General features: G+C 44.1%; 1 protein-coding gene across 1 annotated transcript in view; it reads left to right on the forward strand.

Moving 5' to 3' along the window:
* The window catches only part of LOC138246527 (uncharacterized), a 601223-nt gene that overhangs the window by 503732 nt on the left and 76806 nt on the right, over nucleotides 1-20685 (forward strand). The window contains exons 20-22 of the mRNA XM_069201183.1: nucleotides 13955-14017; nucleotides 14657-14719; nucleotides 20210-20260. Coding sequence (XP_069057284.1) covers nucleotides 13955-14017; nucleotides 14657-14719; nucleotides 20210-20260 — 177 coding nt within the window. The remainder of the gene's footprint in view (nucleotides 1-13954; nucleotides 14018-14656; nucleotides 14720-20209; nucleotides 20261-20685) is intronic.

Genomic DNA, 20685 nt, shown 5'->3' on the forward strand with positions numbered 1-20685 from the left:
CCAACCCATTAGTATCATATCAACATTGAAAAATTAACTATTATTATCTGTTCATTTAATTAAACAAATGCTGACCTGCTTGGTGTCCAGCCACAGACTTAGGCAGTTAGAGACACTGTCCGATGGCTGGTGCTGGAGAACCAAGCCCTGGCCTCAAGGCCCTGGCACGCCTCGGTGCCCACCCCCCATCTGTAACATGCTAAAACATTAAAGGAAGCCATGAATACGAAGACCTAAGCCCTACAGTGCCAGAGGACACATTCCGATCCACCTGTCACCCCATCATTTCCCAACTTGGGGTTCACACAGGACCTGCACCGGAAGAAAGATTAAAAACACTTTTCAATGTTGTGTACATATGGGAAATAGTGTGTGCTTGTATCTGTCTGTGTTTGTCAGTGAGTGTGTCCATGACTGTGCATATGAAAGTGTGTGAGTGAAAGTTAGAGAGAGTTAGTGAAGGAGTGAGTTAGAGTGAGAGAGAATGAGTGGCTGGAATATTGAGTAGATTGAACATGAATGAGAGTGAGTGAGGGTGAATGAAAGTGAGTGTAACTGAGTGTTACTGTGTGTCAGACTGACTGAGTCAGAGAATGAATCAGACTGAGCAAGAGCGAAAATGAGACAGAGTTATTGAGTCAAAGTGAGCCAGAGCAAGGCTCGGTGAGTCAGAGTGAGTCAAAATGAGTGAGAATGAGTCAGAGCACCTGAGAATGAGAAAGACGGAGAGAGACTGTGCGAGTCAGAGTGAGATCAATTGAGAATGAGCGAGGCTTCATGAGACTGAGAGGGTCATTACGACCTGCCAGGGTGACGGTCCAAGCGCCACATTACGACTGTGGCGGTAGCGCCACAGTCGGACCACCAGCACCACCAGTTTTCCTCCTGGGGGCCCCTGCACCCTCTCTCCGCTGGTGGTTACATGAGGGTAGCTGGTGTACCCTACGCACTACAGCATTGCTGCTGGCTGTATTATGAGCTGGTGTCAATGTTATAGGCCATTTGCTGCTGGGCCTGTTTCCACCGGCTACCCAGCGGGAAACTCTTAATCAGGCCAGCGGGATGGCAGTCGCACTGGTGGCAACCTGCCCATCGGGACTTCGCCAGATGGCCTTTTACTTCCGCCGAAGTCATAATGACCGCTTGAGTCAGAATGGATGAAAATCCATAGAACTGAGTGAGAATGAGAATGAGTGAAATGAGACTGAGTAAAATAGATTAAGTGAGTCAGTGAGATTGAGTGACATCAAGGGATTCAGAGTCAGATTCAGTCAGTCAATGTGAGAATGAGTGAGACAAAATGAAACTGAGTGACAATGAGTGAGACACAGTGACATTGAGTGAGTCAAAATGAGTGATAATGAGTGCGACTAAGAGGGTTTGAGTGCGTTAGACTGAGATTGAGTAAATCAGTGAATGGGAATGAGTGGATCTGAGTGGGATTAAGTGAGAATGAGTGAGACTGAGTGGGTCAGAGTTAGAATGAATGAGACTCATGAGTCAGGCAGACTGAGTGAGACTAAGTGAGACTGAGTGAGTCAGAGTGAGCAAAAGTGTAAGTACAAATGATAATAAGTGAATGTGAGTGAACAAGACTGAGTGCAATCATATGTGAAAGAATCCCTCAAACACTTCAAGAAGACCTTAGGCTTGCCCACTAGAATTCAAGCCAAGAATTACACCCACCCACTTTTAAAGCTCACCAGCCATCACTGTGGAATAATAAATCTGAATTGGACTTGAGGGAGAGTAGTATATATGGCCCCTGATATTTCTATTTTTTCCAATGTTATTTCATTGGAGTTCAAATACTGATTCGGACCCCCCCTAAAACATGTTAATTTATTAAAAATTTAAATGTACTAAATATTAATTGTTTTACATCTTAGTAGATTTAAAAAACAATAGTTTTAAATAAAAGATATGTAATTGTTTTTTTTTTTTTTTTTAGACAAATAGATGTAAGATAAATGATTTTCGGTTTGTTAATTGATTAATGTTTTGTAAATTAAATCTTTTTCAATTTAGAAACTGTGTAAAAAACAATTTTGTTGATTATTTGTAATTAAGGAACATATGTTTAAAAAGTAATAACAAAATAAAATATTTTACATTTTAATTTTATAAAATATATATTGTAGAACATATAGCTATGTAAAATTCTTTTTAATTAAATATGCTCAGGATATTTAAATAATATCAATATTTTATAACTTGATTTTGGCTTTCAATATTTCTGTTAATTTGAAGGTAATAACAAAATTTAAAAGTCAATATTATTTTTATATATACTTTTGTATTATATGTTTTTCAACTTTAGATATGTTTGTAGAACGATAATTTGGAATCAATATTTTTGTTACTTTATTCATAAGTATAAGGAATGCAATAGCTTAGTCAATATTTTGAGCTTGATGTTTTATTTTTGTAATCAATATTACAGACTACAATCATATATTCAAATTTATTCATACATTTACACACAAAGGTTTATGTTTCACAGGGCTGCTGAGCATTATTTTGTCAATGTAAGAAATAAGCCTGAAAGTTTAATAGGATAGAGCATCCAGCATATACTTCAACTTTCAGGTGGTGAATAGTCTGAGAGGGTGGATAACTCTGACATTGTATCAGGACACTTCACAGTTCCCAATTTGACACTAGGGCTAGAGGCCTAGGGGTGTTAGATATATTGATAAAAGAAACAGGTGAGGTGCGTGGCGGTTGCCTGGCCCCTTTCTATCTTTTTTCCTGTCCTTCTGGGAAGCGCTGTGTGTGGTCACTCGCTGAGGGTGCGCAGAAGAGCTGAGTGCCGCCCCCCGATTTGTTTGTGACGGAGTGGTGGCTGGGTCCTTGCAGGGCGCTTTTGCAACCTGTTTTTTATTTTTTTATTGTCGCGCTCTCTCCCCTGCCTCCTTTAAAAAAAAAAGATTTTATCCTCTCTCCCTGCGACGACAGAGAATACGGACCAGAGGATTACCTTGGATGGGAGGAAGAAGTGCAGTCAGGCCAGCCGGTCCGTGGAGGATTTGCTAGAGGAGGAGGACAATCCGGCAACTTCGATAAAGGCTATGTTCTTGGATCTTAAGCACAGCTTGGCCACCATTGATGCCAAGCTAGATCCCCTGACGGAACAAATAGATTATTTAAAGGAATGCGTGGATGGCCATGATACGTGCCTCAGGCAGGTGAAATCTCGTACTTCTGATCTGGAGGACGGTTGGCGCAGAGACGAGGTGAAATTACTACAAATGGAATGAGTGTTGGAGGTAATACGGAACAAGAATGAGGACCTTGAAGCTTGCTCCTGCCACAGTAATATTCGTATTCTGGGCCTCCGGAGTCAACGGCTATGGGGTGCATGGAAGATTATGTGGAGACTATGTTGTCAGCACTTTTCCCTGGTGAGCTATCTCAGGGGTTGGTGGTGGAGAGAGCCCACAGATCTTTGGGGCCGAGGCCGCCACCTGGTATGCCGGCACACCCAGTCATTGTGTGCTTGTTGAACTATAGAGATAGAGACACATTACAGAGATTAGTTAGATAGTGTTGTCCCGTGATTTACAATAATAACAAACGGAATATTTTCCCAGACTTCACTCCTGGGGTACAGGTGGCCCACTGGGCGTTTCTGCTGGCTAAGCGCACTTTGAGCCAAACAAATGCTAAATATTCCCCTATTTATCCTGCCAAACTGCGTGTGCAGCATAAGGACAAGTTGCATTTTTTCATTGACCCAAAACTGGCCATCAAATATGCTATGTCTGTTCCTAAAAAGGCGACTCCGGATTGTTCGCAAGCTGCTGGTGCTGGTAGGGATAATATTTGTGATAATGATTGAACTTGTTTTGTTTCTGTGGGCCACCGGCAGCTCTGCACAGTGGTTGGACTCTAGACTATGTTATCACTTTCGGTGCAGCCTGTCTTGTAATATAACCGGTGCTGCGTGTGCTCCTGCCCACCCATCCCCACGTGGGTGGTTCACAGATGACCATGCTGATGAGTCCAATTGAGCTGTTTGTTCCTATGCTGTGGGATATGTGTTTGGGTGTGGGTGGGTTTGTAGTGCGGGCCTGATTGGGAGCTCAGCGTGGGTGGGGTGTGCTCATTTTTTTGCTGCTTACTACATTTTCTGCTTTCCTTCTATCTCTGCATTGCTGTCTCTCTTTGTCCTCGGTGATGTTATGTATGATCTATAGCCATATGGTAGCTAGGAATGAGTTGAGGGACCTACTATGATGACTCCAAAAGTGGTGGCAAATGTGAACTGTATGAACTGGAATGTTCGGGGGCTGAATGGTGGGCATATTTACAGTGCCATGCCGTTGATATTTGTGTGCTTCAGGAGACTCACCTGACGGCTGCCACATTACATAGGCTGCGAGCTGGCTGGATTGGGGAATGCCATGTGGCTGCATGTTCATGGTACGCGCGTGGGGTTGCCATTGTGATCCAAAGGTCTGCAGTGGCATACTGAGAGGGTGATTCTAGACCCGCAGGGTCGCTATGTTTTTCGTCAGGGTACCCTGCATGGCAAACCGTTCCCCTGATGTCAGTATACCATCCTAATGTGGATGACCCGCAGTTTTTTGATGAGATGTGGCGAGTGATATGCTCCTTGGGGCTGGAGTCGATCCTATGGGGTGGAGATTTTAATGTTGTTTTGGATGTGGATGCGGATGGTGAGAGCCGGATGCTGCCTCAACATGTGGCGGCTGCCATGGTTGATCTATGGAGGGAAAAGCATGGCACTCTTAGGGAAGGCACTTGTGTCAATACTATCCATAGCAGCTGGTCGCGACTTAAGCTTGGTACCAGGCATGATGAGCTCTGGACGTAGGCTGTCGAGCACCTGCCCTGAACATTGTCGGACCATTCCCCTGTTTTGATGCATTTGGGGCTTCCTAGGTGTGCGTGGCGGGACTTTTTGTGGAGGCTGCCATGCAACGTATTGAAGGACTCAGTTTTTAGAGAGGAGGTCTGCTCGGCCATAAAGGAGTACTTTGCGACTAATAAGGGCTCGGTCATGTCTGCAGGTATCTTGTGGGAGGCATTTAAAGTGGTGATTCGGGGGATATGCCTGGCTAAACAGCATAGCGTGCTCAGGGCAATACGTCACAAACTAGCGACTCTAGAGGCTCAGTTGACTGCGTTGGAAAAAAGCCTGTACATGGATATGTCAAATGCTCTCCTGATGGAGTTTCAGGAGAAGTTGTCTGATTATGGGGAGGCGGCGCTCCGCAAACTTTGCTTTCTGGACAAAGAGGCTACGGCGCGACGGCATGGAGAGGGTGAGCGAGCTGGTAGGACACTGGCGAGAATGCTGTGTCATCCATGGGCTGGGAATTATGTTGTGGAGCTGCTGGATTCTGCAGGCGTCTCTCGAACAGGTGCGGAGGAGGTTGGGCGGGTGCTGACAGAGTTCTATGCTTCCCTCTATTTCGCCTCAGGCAGCTCGGCCTCGGAGGCCTATTCCAATTATTTTGAGGATATTCATTTATTTGGCTGGAGAACGAGCACCGGCAATATTTAGATGTGCCTTTCTCTGCTAAGGACATTGTGCAGGTTATCCGAGGTCTTCCCGGGGACAAGGCCCTTCGCCTTGATGGGCTCACGGCGGCCTTCTACAAGGAATATACAGATTTGCTGGCATGGCATTTATTAGACGTGTATGCTGAGACGCTCAAATGCGGCACTTTGTTGCCGACGCTGAGGGAGGCCCTTATCGTTACTATACTGAAGCCGGGCAAGGATCCGCGCACTTGCAGTTCATATCGGCCATTGTTGGTTATAAATCTGGATTACAAGATTTTAGCGAAGCTGCTGGCTATGCGCCTAAAGCCTCTTTTACCGTCAATGGTGCTCCCGGACCATTCCGGCTTTGTGCCAGGTTGCTAAACCTTGTATAATCTACATACCTTTTGTGCAATTGCACAGATGGTGTCCCCTGAGGACCACATTGTGGCTGTATTTTTGAACACTACTAAGGCGTTTGATTCTTCAGAATGGTCATATTTGTTTGGCCTATTGGCGTAAATGGGCTTGAGTCTCAAATTTCTCCAATTGATTCACCTTCTCTACTCGGCTCCCGTGGCAAGATTGTGTGTTAACGGGATGACATCGGATCCTTTCCCGGTATCTAGGAGTACCCGTCAGGGTTGCCCCCTTTCTCCCTTGCTCTTTGCGGTGGTGATGGAGCCACTGGCTGCGCAGCTTTGACAACATCATAACCACAGAGGTTTAGCGTTTAGACAACGTCCAGTCTTGGTTCCTATGTACGCTGATGATGTTGCTTTATATGTTCGGGACCCACATATTCACCTTGATATACTTCTAGATGAGATTGCACGCTTTGGTTGGATCGCTGGGATCTTCATCAATTGGTCTAAGTCTGTGGTCTTACCTCTGTCGGTTGTCACGGTGCAGTATTGTTTGCGATATCCTTTGCGCTGGGCTGATGGCCCGGTCCTGTATCTGGGCATCTCGGTGTGCCGGGAACTGGATGAACTTTGGTCCGCCAATTATGGTAGGGCCATTGACTGGCTGGAAGATAAGGTTGTGGCTTGGCGTTCCTTGCCGCTTTTGCTGACTGGCCATATGGCCATTGTGAAGATGGTGGTTCTGCCTAATTTTCCCTATTTGTTTACCAACATCCCCCTTGTGCTCACTTCCAGTTTTCGGAAGAGACTCTGGTCTTTGCTTATCTCTTTGGTTTGGGCGGGTAAGCAGCCCAGGATATCGTGGGAGACGCTTGTGCTGCCATTCGAGCTGGGTGGTATGGCTGCTCCGGATCTGGATCTTTATTACACGTGCGTGCAAACTTACTATGCGCATTTTTGGATGCATCCTATAAAATACTTGCTGCAGTTGGCTCCGGAGCAGGACTTGATTTGGCCTCCTCGCCTGTCTAGTGTGCTATATGATGCACCTCATCCTGCGTTGCGAGGCATAGATTTGGTGGCGTGTACGGTGCCGGCCTGGCAGGTGCTCCTGCGACGGATCGGAGACGAGATGCCGTTCGCGCATTAGGCGCTGATGAGGGACGTTGTGCACCTGCATACAACGGGTGGTGGCCGATTAGACAGGCATCTATCGGATTTGCAGCTGACAACTTTGGGCTCCTTGTACCCTCAGAATTTATTTATTCCTTCCGAGGTGGTGCTTCGTGCACTGTGTGACGCCATACAGTACCGACCTACTTACCTTCAGATCATGGAATCCCTGCGCTCCAGGTATCCCACTTATCCTGCAGTGCCCCCGGTGAGTTGGGTGTTGGAGTTACTGTATAAGTCTCCATCCTCTCGAGCCTTATCACCAGGTTGTATGTGTGTACGCATGTGACAGCGTCTACAGTGCCCTCTAGGGCGCAGAGGACAGTGAGACTTGATGTGGGGGAAGCCCTGTCAGATGACGTGAGTAAATATTGCTGCGTGCATATTGTGAGTTATCCCCCAACTACAGATTGCTTCTGCTACACTTTACATTTCTACATCACTTGTATTACACGCCGCATAGCCTTCAGAGGATAGGTGTTCGGGCTGATGATCGCTGCAATAGATGTGCGGCGCGGGGTGCAGATTTTCTGCACTTGGCATGGGGCTGTAGGGCGCTGATGAGCTTTTGGGAGGATGTGATGAATGCGCTGGAAGAGATGGTTGGGCTCACATTACTGAGATCTCCTATGTTTGCGCTCTTGGGTTATATTAAGGAGGTTATCCCTGAGAACAGGAGATTGGTGGGGTTGCTCCTAGAGCTGGCAAAATGCAGAGTTGCAATGTGCTGGGGCAGAGTGCTGGCCCCTCGCTGCTGGGACTGGCTGCGGGATGCTGTGTACTGTCAGGAGCAGATGGTGGCCTATTGGGAGTTGATGCCGCCCAATCCCCGTCCAAGGGATGTGTGGTCCCTTTTGTGGACCTTCCTTGAACGCGGGCAGCAGCATGTTACGTTGTTGACTAGTGTTTGGCATTGTTCGCCTCGGTGGCCCTCCTTCCTCTCCACCCTCTCCTTCTCCATTGCCATGTGATTACGCTTGATTGGTCCGGTTTGGCAGTGATAGTTGCGTGGACTTCTTCCCACTTCTTTTCCTTTCTTCCTTTCTTCTCTGATTATTCTTTTCCTTTCCTTTGTTTTCCGATGCGGATGGGGTTTAAACACTTAGGCTAGTTGGCCTTTTTCGCTTACGTTATATTGGTACAGTTGGTATTTACTGTTTTCGGGCAGGCTATGTCTGCTCTTCCAATTTTACTGTTCATATGTTCTGCTGCCTTGGCTTTTGGAAATTTTGCCAGATGCATCAGTGTTGTTACTTGTATTGTGTTATACCATTTTGAAAACGCAATAAAACAACAATAAAAAAAAGTAGTGTATTTCAACATGTTAATATTTTACACACAAAGGTTTTTGGTCAGCCCTAGCAATCTGCCTGGCAGTCGCAGTGTGTCAAGTGGTCATAGCTCAAAACACATTTGTCACAAAGACACACTACGGATATACATCAAGTATCTTTGCCTCACCTTTAAATCATGTGGAGTGAGCTCAAGGCTTCAGTTCTGATTTAGAGCTGGGTGCTCCGGAGGAGTATTCAGCGCCTCACCTTCCTCCACTATTTTGTTTCTAGGGTGACCAGTTTGCTGGTGGATGCTCCTCCCAGTTTATTACTTCCTCATAGATCAGAGAGTTTTCCATTACTACACAACTCAAAACTAAGACTTCAGTCTTGGAGAGATGTCAATGGGAAGGAGGAGGAGTAGGTGAAGGATCAGCAATGTAGTCATAGGAATAAAGGAATAATTGTTCACACCAAGGTGTAGTATGAAAACAAAGTATTAGCATTCAACCATGAAGGCATTATCATAGGTCCCTCAGGAATTGAGCTTTCATATTCCTCTACGGAAAATGACTGATACTGTGGTTATCATTAAATGTAGTGGTGAGGAAATACGTAGGTATTTTCTTGGTATTGTAAATGTGCCCCTGAGGGTTTCTTCAGAAATGGGAAATTACCCCAGAGATTAGGAATTTAGGTGGTCATTCTAACCCTGGTGGTAAAAACCGCCAGGGCGAATGACCGCGGTAGCACCGCCAACAGGCTGGCGGTGCACCGCTGGGCATTCTGACCGCGGCGGTTCAGCCGCGGCCAGAAACGGAAAGTCGGCGGTGTACCGCCGACTTCCCGCTGCCCTTGAGAATCCTCCATGGCGGCGGAGCGGGCTCCGCCGCCATGGGGATTCTGACACCCCCTACTGCCATCCTGTTCCTGGCGGGTCTCCCGCCAGGAACAGGATGGCGGTAGGGTGTGCCGCGGGGCCCCTTGGGGCCCCTGCAGTGCCCATGCCAATGGCATGGCCAATGGCATGGGCACTGCAGGGGCCCCCTTAAGAGGGCCCCAAAAAGAATTTCAGTGTCTGCCTAGCAGACACTGAAATTCGCGACGGGTGCTACTGCACCCGTCGCACTCCAGCAACTCCGCCGGCTCCATTCGGAGCCGGCTTCATCGTTGCTGGGTCTTTCCCGCTGTGCTGGCGGGCGGCCTTTTGGCGGTCGCCCGCCAGCACAGCGGGAAAGCCAGAATGGCAGCCGCGGTCTTGTGACCGCGGTGCGGTCATTTGGCGGTAACCGCATGGCGGGCGGCGACCGCCGCCCGCCGCGGTTAGAATCACCGCCTTATTTTGCTTCAAGATGGTGAAATTCTCGGGGAGGATTAGTTGGAATGATTATGCAGATTCTTTGTAATTCACAATTTAGCCTGTAATACCACGACCAGTGATGGGAAACCAAACTGTGTTAGATGAACTGATAAAAAGTCTGTGAAACCGAATATTACTGATGTTGATATTGGTCCAAAAGCTATGACCAATATCAACATCAGATTCACAACTGCAGGACCACAAAAACGAATGCTGCAAAAACATTAAAAAATAAGGGCCTCATTAGGAGTTTGGTGGTCCCACCACGGGATCACCAAACGTGTGGGGAGGACGCCACCGTCTTGGCGGTGCCGTCCTCCCTGACCTATTACAATGTTCCCACCAGACCCGTGGTGAAGAGACCGCCGTCTAGGTGGAGGTCTTCCCACTGGCACTATTACGACACAGCATTCTGAGGGTGCTGGACAGGGGGGGGCCTTGCACTGCCCATACCCTGGCCCACAGCACTTGTTCTCTGCCAGCCTTTTCATGGCGGGGTCCCTGCCATTAAAACGCTGGAAGAGAACAAGGTTGTAATCAGCCAGGTGGTGCTGAGTTCAGTGCCGCTCTGGCTGACTACAATCAAGATCTCTGTCACCTCGTCAGGGTCTGTGATCCTGGCAGGGTCAGAGGTCTTTAGGCGGGTCTGCCCCCCAAACTCTTAATGTGGTGGTTGGACCGCACTGCTGCAACGGTCCGACCGGTACTGCAAGGCTGGCGGTCCTAGGACCGCAGCCTCGTAATGAGACTATAAGACTAAAAAAGGTACATTAAACGAAGATTAAAATTAAGAAGTGTGATAAAGAAAAACAAACAAGACAATAGGCTCTTTTTCATTCATGCTGCCAAGATGTGGAACAACATCCCTCTATCCATTAGAACAGCTTCAACACAGCATCACCTTAGGAAAGAGTTAAAGACTAACCTTTTTAAAGAAAACTAGGGCCCTGATTTAGAACTCAGAGGATGGGTTACTCCGTAACAATGGTGACTGATACCTGTCTGCCGAAATTTAAATCCCATAAGATGTAATGGGATTTATATTTTGGCAGAAGGGATATACCTCACCGTTGTGATTGAGTTTCCTGTCCTCCAAGTTCTAAATCAGTCCATAGATTACAAGACATAAGCCATCCATAAACTAGCTTTTGCCCCTATCAGTTGTTGACTTCATGCCTGCCTTTGATCATCTACAGCACCTCGCTGCCTTTTAGCTACATAAGCACAGTTTTGGCTGGGTCATAACCAAATAAAATGTTCTTCTAAGTGCAAAAGGGTACATTCTAAACAAAGAACACTCCATCACCTCTCTCACTGAAGCAACAGAATAAAGCAAACTGCATGAACACAGACACAAACACATACACCTTGTCTCAAGGTAGCCCCACCTCCACTGGCAACTAAAATAAACATTACAAAAACAGATGCTTAAGGTTGAATAAAGTAATATATTTGTCAGTAGCATATTATAATAAAATGAAAAGAGAGGTTTGTGGATGGAAAGTGACACACATGCAGAAAATGTCAAGCAAAGAGATGACATATCAAAGTCAAAGAAGAGGGTTGTGGAGAGAGGGCTGAACAGGCAAATTCCACCCACTTGAAAGGGAAAAGAAAATTAAAAAACACTGGCAAAAGAGAAATTGATATCAGGATTAACCATTTTTACAACCAAAATAAGCCTTAGGTGTCCCAGGGGTGTGGAATTTTATAAAATATCTACTTGTCCATGGGACAGGTTGCTTCAGAAATCTACTTGTCCTGCCACAAATTCTTCTTGTCCCTTTGGTGCCATGTAGTGTGGTGACAAATCATGGCGGCAATCTCATTATATCAAAGCTCTAATAATAGACTATCTGATTATGCCAGCAGGCATACTATAGTGGGGCTTGAATACTAGCCATTTCCTTATTTTGGCACCTTTCAGCAGATCTACATCCTCAGGCTGGAGATAGGGGTAAGCAATTGTTCTAGGGCTGGAATGCCCTTTTGAGTATATGCAAACCTTCAAAATTGCATGTTTTAGGAGTTTTTACCAGCTCTTCTCTAATCTTTTCCCATACAGAGAAAAGGGCAGAAGTAAAACCTTCTCCAGGATTGGGAGAAAGTGGTTGGCAGGAACTTGTAAACGCTTAACAGATTTTTGCATGAGCAAATCCTCTCATGCATACTTGCTCGAGTTAAAATAGAGTTCACAAATATTTTCTAGAAGTATGATTTCCTGGCCTACTTCTGTAAATTATTGTGAATTCATGAAAGTCATAAATCTGCATTAATGCAAGGACATATATTATGTGTGCATTTCTGTGACTTCCTTTAGGAATTGGGCCCCTAATTGATTATCCAAGACCTTTTGATTGTATTAAAATTCTAGTTCTCCCTCTGTTTATCGGTTGACTTCACTGTGAGCAACAGCATTCTACTCTTTCACAAAGATCATATTGGCTCATCCGGTAGTTTTGTTCAGTACCCTGAACTACAGTGGCAAGGTGTGCTTTTAGAGACCAAAAATATTTTTGCTTTTTGCCAGTGTTTGTTGTGATGGTGAGGGTCCAGCAGCTTGCACAACAATAACGTTTTATAAAAACCATATTAAAACAAGACAAGCATTGACGAAACCAAACTGCTGACCATCAATGTCAGACCTATTGACTTTGCCAATGCTTGTTTATTTTCATTTTTCCCACAATCGTGTTGGAACTGGTTACACTAATTTTTCTATTATCAATTTTTTTTCTCAGAAATACTAGCATGCATCAACACATTTTACTGAATGATACTTCAAAAAAATGGCACCTAAATTTCACAGTAGCTTAGCAAAACATTTTCTCAGCTACTTGCATTTTTCTTGTGTATATTCTATTGAAAAGCTAAGAATCACCAGTCTTTCTTTCAAGCTTCTGCCATTATTTGCATCAAATCAAAGAGCATGGGAGCATTATATGTAGCCTCATATTGTTAAACTTCGGAATTGTGTGTGCACATTTTTATTCTGGAACCACTGTCATTAGTGCTGTCTGAGCTTACACCATTTCGTTAGAGTGCTCACCCTAATAATAAAGACTTTGCATTAATGAACCATAGATACAAGTTCGAATAGCGTTAACATATGGACACAAATGTTATCCTAATTGTAGACAATGCCCTTCACTGGTCCATAATGTGGTACTGTAAACTGGCAGCCAAGGGGTTTGTGCGGCAGGGGTGTGGGCTTGCTTGCCCAGGGACATAAAAAACATGCAAACTTGATGTCCTTGACTGCAAACAATATGTCCTGGGTGTTGGGCTGTAGGAATTCCACACCCCTGGTGTCCTCATATCAAATCCTGAGAGCAGCATTAAGGTAGAAAATTAATTGTAGAAATAGACTCTAGGGAAAAAAGTCTGTAAGAATATTTAAGTCACTTTTGAATCTTCTTGGAGGAATCAGGGACAAAATGACCTGGTTAGTGTTGACCTGGGGTTTGTACCATTGAACAAACTTTCTTTTGTACCTGAGGTTAAAAAGAACAATCACAATCACATTAGAAAGGAACATTCATTTAATCAGTTGATGATGCTTTGCAAGATCTTTCTTCTCTAGAGTGGGAGATGGTGGCAGACTGAGGCTTCACAGATTTGTATGGCCTCTAGTTGAGCTTGTGGAATCTGCTGGTGTAAATGGTTTATTTAGATTAAAATCTTTAAGCAAAACAAAAATTATGACAGAGGGGAGGGTGGGTTTGTCTTTCCCACAATTATGCTTTAGCTTGTTCTCAATTTTTGATTCAGTCTTCCAGTAGAGCATCAAAGATTTCTGTGTTTAAAATCATTAAGACTTGATCAGCTTCAGTGTTTTAGGATACCTAGAGTATCCTTTAGGCTGGTTGCCCCGCAACCAGTGGCTAGCATAGGCTTACAAGGCTCACATAGGCTATGAGCAGGCAAACCCCTAGCTTAAAATGTTACATCTGTAGTTTTTTAGGTTCTTTAGGCCAGTACAGTGGCCATCAGCCTGGGCGTCGCAGCACCTGAGGCTCCAGCAGTAGGCATTAAAAGTACTACACCCCTCTATCCAGTTATTTAGGAAGCTGGATTCCATCAGCTTTCTTAAATAAATTCTCTTATTGAGGAATTTGATGCAAATGAGAACAACTCTATTTGTTTTCCAAGTTAACATATTTCTGCAATCAAAATGACTACTCTCTGAGCTAGTTTCCTGAAGTTACCTCATTCTGCGTGCCTTACCTCATAAGTAAACTTTCAAATATCATAATTTGTTCATTTAGGAATCACAACAAACTCAGAGCTCCCCAAAGTCACAGCCACAAGAAGAAGAAATGAAGGGCGAGGTATGTTGTAGATTCAGACATTCTCCTATTTTATGCACATATGTTCCAATTTCATAGCGGTGGTGGGCAGTAGTTGGTCTGTGTAAGAAAGCCTAGCAGTCTAAGGGGATAGCGGAGGCACAGAGAAGATTACAAGTGATGTGGCTCAGTTCCTAGAACACTTTTGTCACAAAGGCACACTAAAGATATCTCTAAAATGTCCTCTTGTCACCCTTTAGCAGTGTAAAGTGAGCTCAGTGTTGCAGTTCTGGTCTAGAGTTTGGTGCTCCACAGGAGTAGTTGGCAGCCCAGCTTCCTCCAATAAATAGTGTTGCTTGGTATGTTGGTTTGCAGTAGATTGTCACAATATTTTGGCCATTCACACCATGTAATTTCTCCAGCTCTCAGGTGGGGAAATATCCACTTTCTCCAGCTCTCAGATAGGAAAATTTCTAGGGAAAATTGGGGGGGGGAGGGAGGAGGCACTCCTCTCAATTCACCCCAGGCAAGTAATGGGGCCATAGCTTGTTGGATGAATTCATTAAAAAAAACAGAAGAAATACAACATTAACCACTTGAGTGATGTTCAATTAGGTCATTTGATAAAATAGAAGTCTATGAAAACCAGTGTTAATAACATATCATAATTTGTGCATTTAGGAATCCCAGCAAACACAGAGTTCACAAGAGCCACAGCCCCAGGAAGAAGAACCTCAGCCTAAAGTAAGTTGGTCATCCAAACATATCTACTTTTACAGAACAAATGATCAATTTTCATAGAGGGGGTGAGCAGTGTTTGGTCAGTGTAAGAAATAATCCTGGCAGCTTAGGGAGTAAAGAGGACAAAGAAGGTTATAAATGCTATTATTAAGAATGAGCAACAGATTTATAAAGTGTACCGCCACCCAGGTGCCCCAGCTCTAATAGACATAAGATTAAAAAGTAAAGATAAAACTGGAGGGGGATAGCCTAATAAGTGGGATGGAGATGTGTTTTAAGACGTGTGTGGAACACAGAGTGATAAGCAACTGATCTCAATGAAGGAGGAAGCTTTTTCCAAGCTTTTGCCATGATCACCTCAAACACGTGGTCTCCAACTCAAGCTCCTTTGAATCTGGGAGTGATGATCACATTCGCCATAGCTGATTAGAGAAAATAAAATATCCCCGCTAAAATCAGGCTGTTCTTAAATGAATTAAAATGAATAAATGAAAATAGAGCATATAACTATGTAAAAGGGCACAGGTCCAAGGCCTACGGTAAAATACCTGTGCCAAAGCAAGGCTCTGAAATAAACCCACAACAGCATTGCCCAATCTACCTTGTTTCTAGTATAAATTACATCAATCGTCAACCTCATCTGCGTGGTATCCTTCCCAGTTGCCCCAGGTTTTACAATGTACATAGGAACAACCTCTAGTCTCATATAATGGCCACTCGAGTATGCAGCATCTGTCCATGCCTTGTCTCTATGGAGACACACGATGTGGTGTTACCTTCCTCCAGTTCTATGTTCTAAGCTAAGACACATTTCCGTAGTGCTAATCACAGTCTCAGTAGGGTCTTCACGGCCCTCATGAAGCCTTCATCTACTAGTATGTTCAGTAAGGCAAGTTTTGGACTCAAGACTCAAGCATAAATACAGAAGCTAAGACTTTTTTTCAATTTTAATTTGGAAGAAATAATGTACATTGTTATATAGCTGATGAGATGCCTAGTAAGCTCCCTCAACACTGCTGCTACAGAGTCACACCAAACATATCTGAAAAGTTTCTTTGTCTCGCTCTTCAGCAGTATGGAGTGAGCTCAAGGCTGAAGTTTTGGTTTGGAATTTGAAGAAGTATGTAGCAACTTTGCTCCCACCACTATACTGTTGCTAGGGTGGCTGGCACACTGGTGGACCTGCGTCCAGATGTATTAATTTCATTACAAATTGAAGGCACCAACAAAAGTCCCTCATGAATTATGTTTTGGTATTCTGCTACTGAAAATTACAGATATTGTGGCCATCAATAATGTGTATGTTGAGAAGTCCTTGAGAAAAGGGGGATTACCAGAGGGATTGAGAATACTGCACCTGATTTCCAGAGTAATGCTCCATTTCATGGCCCATTGACACTAAGCAATTTCTGTAGCTTTCAATAGGTGAAATTTCGGGATGGGTTACTGGTAAGGCATATCCACTTTCTTTGTAATTCACAATTGAGCTAGAAACGACAAGACGTGTAATGGACACTGTTATACATTTGGTTTCTGGTTGGTAGAGGCATGCACCCTGTCCAAGCAGGCACCACAATCCTAGTCAGGATAAGTCACCAACACACCCTAAATTAACTTGTGCTCGGCCTCTGGTAGCTTGGCACAGAGCAGTCAGGCTTAACTTGAGAGGCAATGCATTAAGTATTTGTGCAACACTACAAACAGTGAAACAGTGAAAACACCACAGAAAAAGATACCACACCTAGTTAGAAAAATAGATCTTAATTTACAAAACAAGATCAAAATGACAAAAATCCAATTAGTAGAAGTCGAGATATGATTTGATAAAGAATCAATTTGGTTGTAGTGCTTTAAAAGCACAATATGGCTGGACATATTAGACCAGTTCAAATTTGAAAAGACATGACTACTGCAATGGAGCATGTGTAATATATGGGGACCAGCCTTGGCCTTGGCCGCTGAAATAGTACTTTGGTTCTGAGCTTGGTCGACGTTGAGAGGAAGATGCGAGGAGCAAAGGAGGTGATGTACTGGCATTGATCTTGAAAATGTAGGGGATGCCATGCAAAGTTGGAGATGCATTGGGAATGGAAGTGATGTAGTGTTCCTGATCCTTGCAGCAGCAGTGCGCCGGTGCCGACAGTAATGTGGTGTCCTCGATCCTAGCAACAGCAATGATGCATCAGCTTCGATGGAGATGCACCAGTTCCAAGTGGCGCAACAGCGCCAATGCATGGATTTTGGACTGGAGTAGACCTTGATACCCAATTCCAAGGGCCCAGGTCTGGCTTGGAAGCACTTGGCAGGGCAAGGCTTGCAGAAATCAAAGTCCAGGTGCTGGAGGTTGGAAGTCTTTTGTGTCTCTGATACTTCAGAAGAAAAGGGGGCAAGCCAGCAAGCCCTTGGAGTCACTCTAGTTCTGGGTTCAAGAGTTGTAGATCAAGTCCTCCTCACCCAGGCAAGGAGGGCAGCAGTCAGCACAGAAAGAAAGCAGTTATTCCAGAGCAGCAGTTAAGCAGAGTAGCAGTCCTTGTAGTATCACTGGACTCCTTCTTCCTGGTAGAGTATTCACAGATCCAGAAATGTTCTGAGTTAGAAGGGTCGAAAGTTCAGTACTTATACCCAGTGGTGCCTTTGAAGTGGGTTAGACTTTAAAGAAGGGCTTTGAAGTGCACAGAGGTCCTACCTTCCTATCCTGCCTCCAGACACAATACAGGGTTTGTGTGAGGACAGCACACTGCCTATTTAGGTGTCTCAGTCCCTCCCTCCCAGCCTGCCCAGGATTACCCATCATGGTGTGGATGGCCTATGAGTCACACCTAAGCTCCCTTTGTGCCTAGCTGTCTAGAGAGAATGCACAAGTCCAGCTGCCACCTCACCCAGTCATGTTTTGGACACAGGCTGCAAACACACAGGGCTAAGAGCAGAAAAATGCCACCTTTCTAAAAGTGGTATTTTCAAAATTGTAATAAACAATCGAACTTTACCATTAACGAGGATTTCCCTAGGTACTAGATATGACAGTTCTACTCCTTCTCAATCAGGTATTTCAATGTATTAAATATAATAAGGTATCCCCAATGTTATCCTATGAGAGGGGTAGTTCTCACAGTAGTGAAAACAAATTTGAGAGCTTTTCCCTACCAGGACATGTAAAACTTAAAAGTATATGTCCTGCCTTTTACATGCATAGCACCCTGCCCCATGGGCTACCTAGGGTCTACTTTAGGGGTGACATATGTAAACAAAGGGAAGCTTGAGGCTTGGCAAGGGGTTGTAAATTGCAAGTCAAAATGGCAGTGTGACTCTGCATTCAGGCATCAATGGAAGGCCTGGGACATTTTTTAAAGTGCTACGTAAGTGTCTGGCACAAGCAGTGATGCATTCACACCGGTAGCATTTAATTTATAGGGCACATATAATGCACTTGACTAGGAACTTATAAGTAAATTTAATACACCATAAGGGTATATACCAATGAAACCATGTTTTAGGGAGAGAGCACATGCACTTTAGCACTGGTCAACAGTGGCAAAGTGCTCAGAGTCCTGAGGCCAACAAAAATAAATCAGAAGAAATGTGAGGCAAGTGGGCAAAAGGTTTGAGGGAAGACCACCCTACGGCTGTCAGGTCCAACAGACCCAAATGATTTTAGATGTACTGAGAAAAAATGGAAAATTATACCTTGAACCAATTTCAGTCAAGTTCATTGTGACCATCCAAAATGTTTATGAAAGTTAATGTTGTTCTGAAATGTGATTTTAATGTTCCAAAAACTACAAACAATATAAACATGTTTAGTCTGTCACTCTGTATAAACCACCCTTTCATTTGCTTTTCCCCCTTTTAGTTTTTTTTAGTAGAATTAAGGAGGGATCTGAGTGATTGTATTTTAAGAATGATACACCTGGAAGTGACAGAGCCTGAGATGTTGTGTCATCTCACAACAATGAGCAGTAGAGCTACCTCATTGCAACTCCTGGAAGTCTTATCTCACTAATGGGAAGATTTATGGAAAGTGGAGCTGCACCAAGAGCAGCGCCACTTTCCCTGCGCCCCTTAGCACCCCCATACCACCGCCATGCGTGCGCCATATTTAAAAATATGGCGCACCATGGCGCAGGGCTGGGGGCAATAGAGTAATTTGTTTGATGCATGTATTGCGCCACCCTGTAAATACTGCACAGGGACTTTGGGCTCGTTGGGCCACATAAACGTCAAAATAAATTACGTTAATGTGGCGCAAGGTGGTGCCAGGGGCCTATAAATATCCCCCTAAGTGACCTATTCATCAAGACCATGCAAGGTAATGCAAAGGCTTAATTAAGATTTACCAAGCCACGCAAGGGACGATTTGCATCACCTTGCATGGATTTGTAAAAAGAGTTAATGCAACAGAGAAGCAATGTTGCAAAATCTTTTTTCTTTTTAATTTCCATTCTACATCACACATAGAAAATGGAAAATGCTTTTTAGGATTGTTTTTGTGCAGGAAGGCATGCATTCCTGCACACAAACAATGCTGCCAGTTAAACAAGCACTCTTGCACTCCAGTGCAAAGGTACCTGCATTGGCGCCTGCCAGCATAGAATGCACCTGCACAGAAGGTTGAAGTGTTCCATATAGTTGTAAATATAGACCATTTTGTCCTCTCCCTTTTACTTCCCTTCTCTACCCTGTTTCACACTTGTCTTGGAAAAGTGAAGGGCAGCAGTCAGTGTATCCACTTGAAACCCTGGGCTTCTCCATGACTGGTGGGAAGGCTAAGGCTACTAGCTATGGACACAGGTATCAGATTTGATGCCCTGAAGGCATGCCTCACATCGCCCATCTGAAACTTCTCTCCCAAACTCTGAAGCATCTGCTTCATGCAGGAGCCAGCCTCCGCCACTGCCCTTAGTCACCATTGCTCCACCTGCAGGACCTGGACAAAAATAAGGATACATTTTTTTATCCATGCAATGGCACTGTGTTGTCTCCAACGTCCTGCTTGTAGGACTGGTCCTTTATCCATCCAGTGGTGGTGTATTGACTTGGGAGCCCTTCTTCTAGGACTGGTCCTTAAGCCATACATTGGTGGTGTGTTGACCTCTGGAATCCTTATAGGACTAGTCAGTGACAAATCCCTCCCTTTCCTACATTTTGGGCCTGAGCATGCTACATGAACCCTTTTTCCCAGAATCAGAAATGTACTATCTAAATAACTATTTGACTTTAGGCTGTTTTGAGAAATAATTATAAAAGAAAATATGAGTCAATTATACGATGACTATTTGCTTTGGAAGTGATCTTAACATTTCTGAAAGTTATCTTATTATATCTATTGCTTTCGTAAAACAATAAATGAGCTAATATCATTTGCAGTGTTTATGTCAGTGTGCTTTTATTGTCTTGATATTTATAGTCATATAGTTCCTAAGTGAGAATCTTGAAAAAACTTAATGCTGCGTGAGATATCTAATAAGCAAGTCTTATCATAATTGTTCTATTTAGGAATCAGAACCAACTCAGAGCTCTGAAGAGAAAAAAGACAAAACGCCTAAGGTAAGTTATCAATAAAAATTCTGTAGGAGTGCGCTTTCAGTGCAAGAAATCTACCTGGTAGGTTGAAACCACTTTATCACTTCTAAATATGTATCCTGAAACTCACTAAACTCTGTTGGAATTGAAGATTCCTTCTTGGTCAGCAGGAGTCAGGTAGCCAGTTCATGTAGGTTAACAGATTGTAGGTATATTGAAGATGGTATGTTACAGGTGAAGCAGCGCGGGATGGGATTTGCACCATGCAAATCAATGCAAGTTCATGGTTCCACAATAATGACAAAGAGGGGAAGATTTACAAACCATGAAGGTTTATTAGTCATAAATCAATAATGACCTTATAAAGGCCTTGTTCGGTCTAATCCAATGTGAGTCAAAATAGCAAATACAAAGCCAAACTATTTAAAAATAGTCATATACAAATTGAA

Source organism: Pleurodeles waltl, chromosome 7 (genome assembly GCF_031143425.1).
Source record: "Pleurodeles waltl isolate 20211129_DDA chromosome 7, aPleWal1.hap1.20221129, whole genome shotgun sequence".
Lineage (NCBI taxonomy): Eukaryota > Metazoa > Chordata > Amphibia > Caudata > Salamandridae > Pleurodeles > Pleurodeles waltl.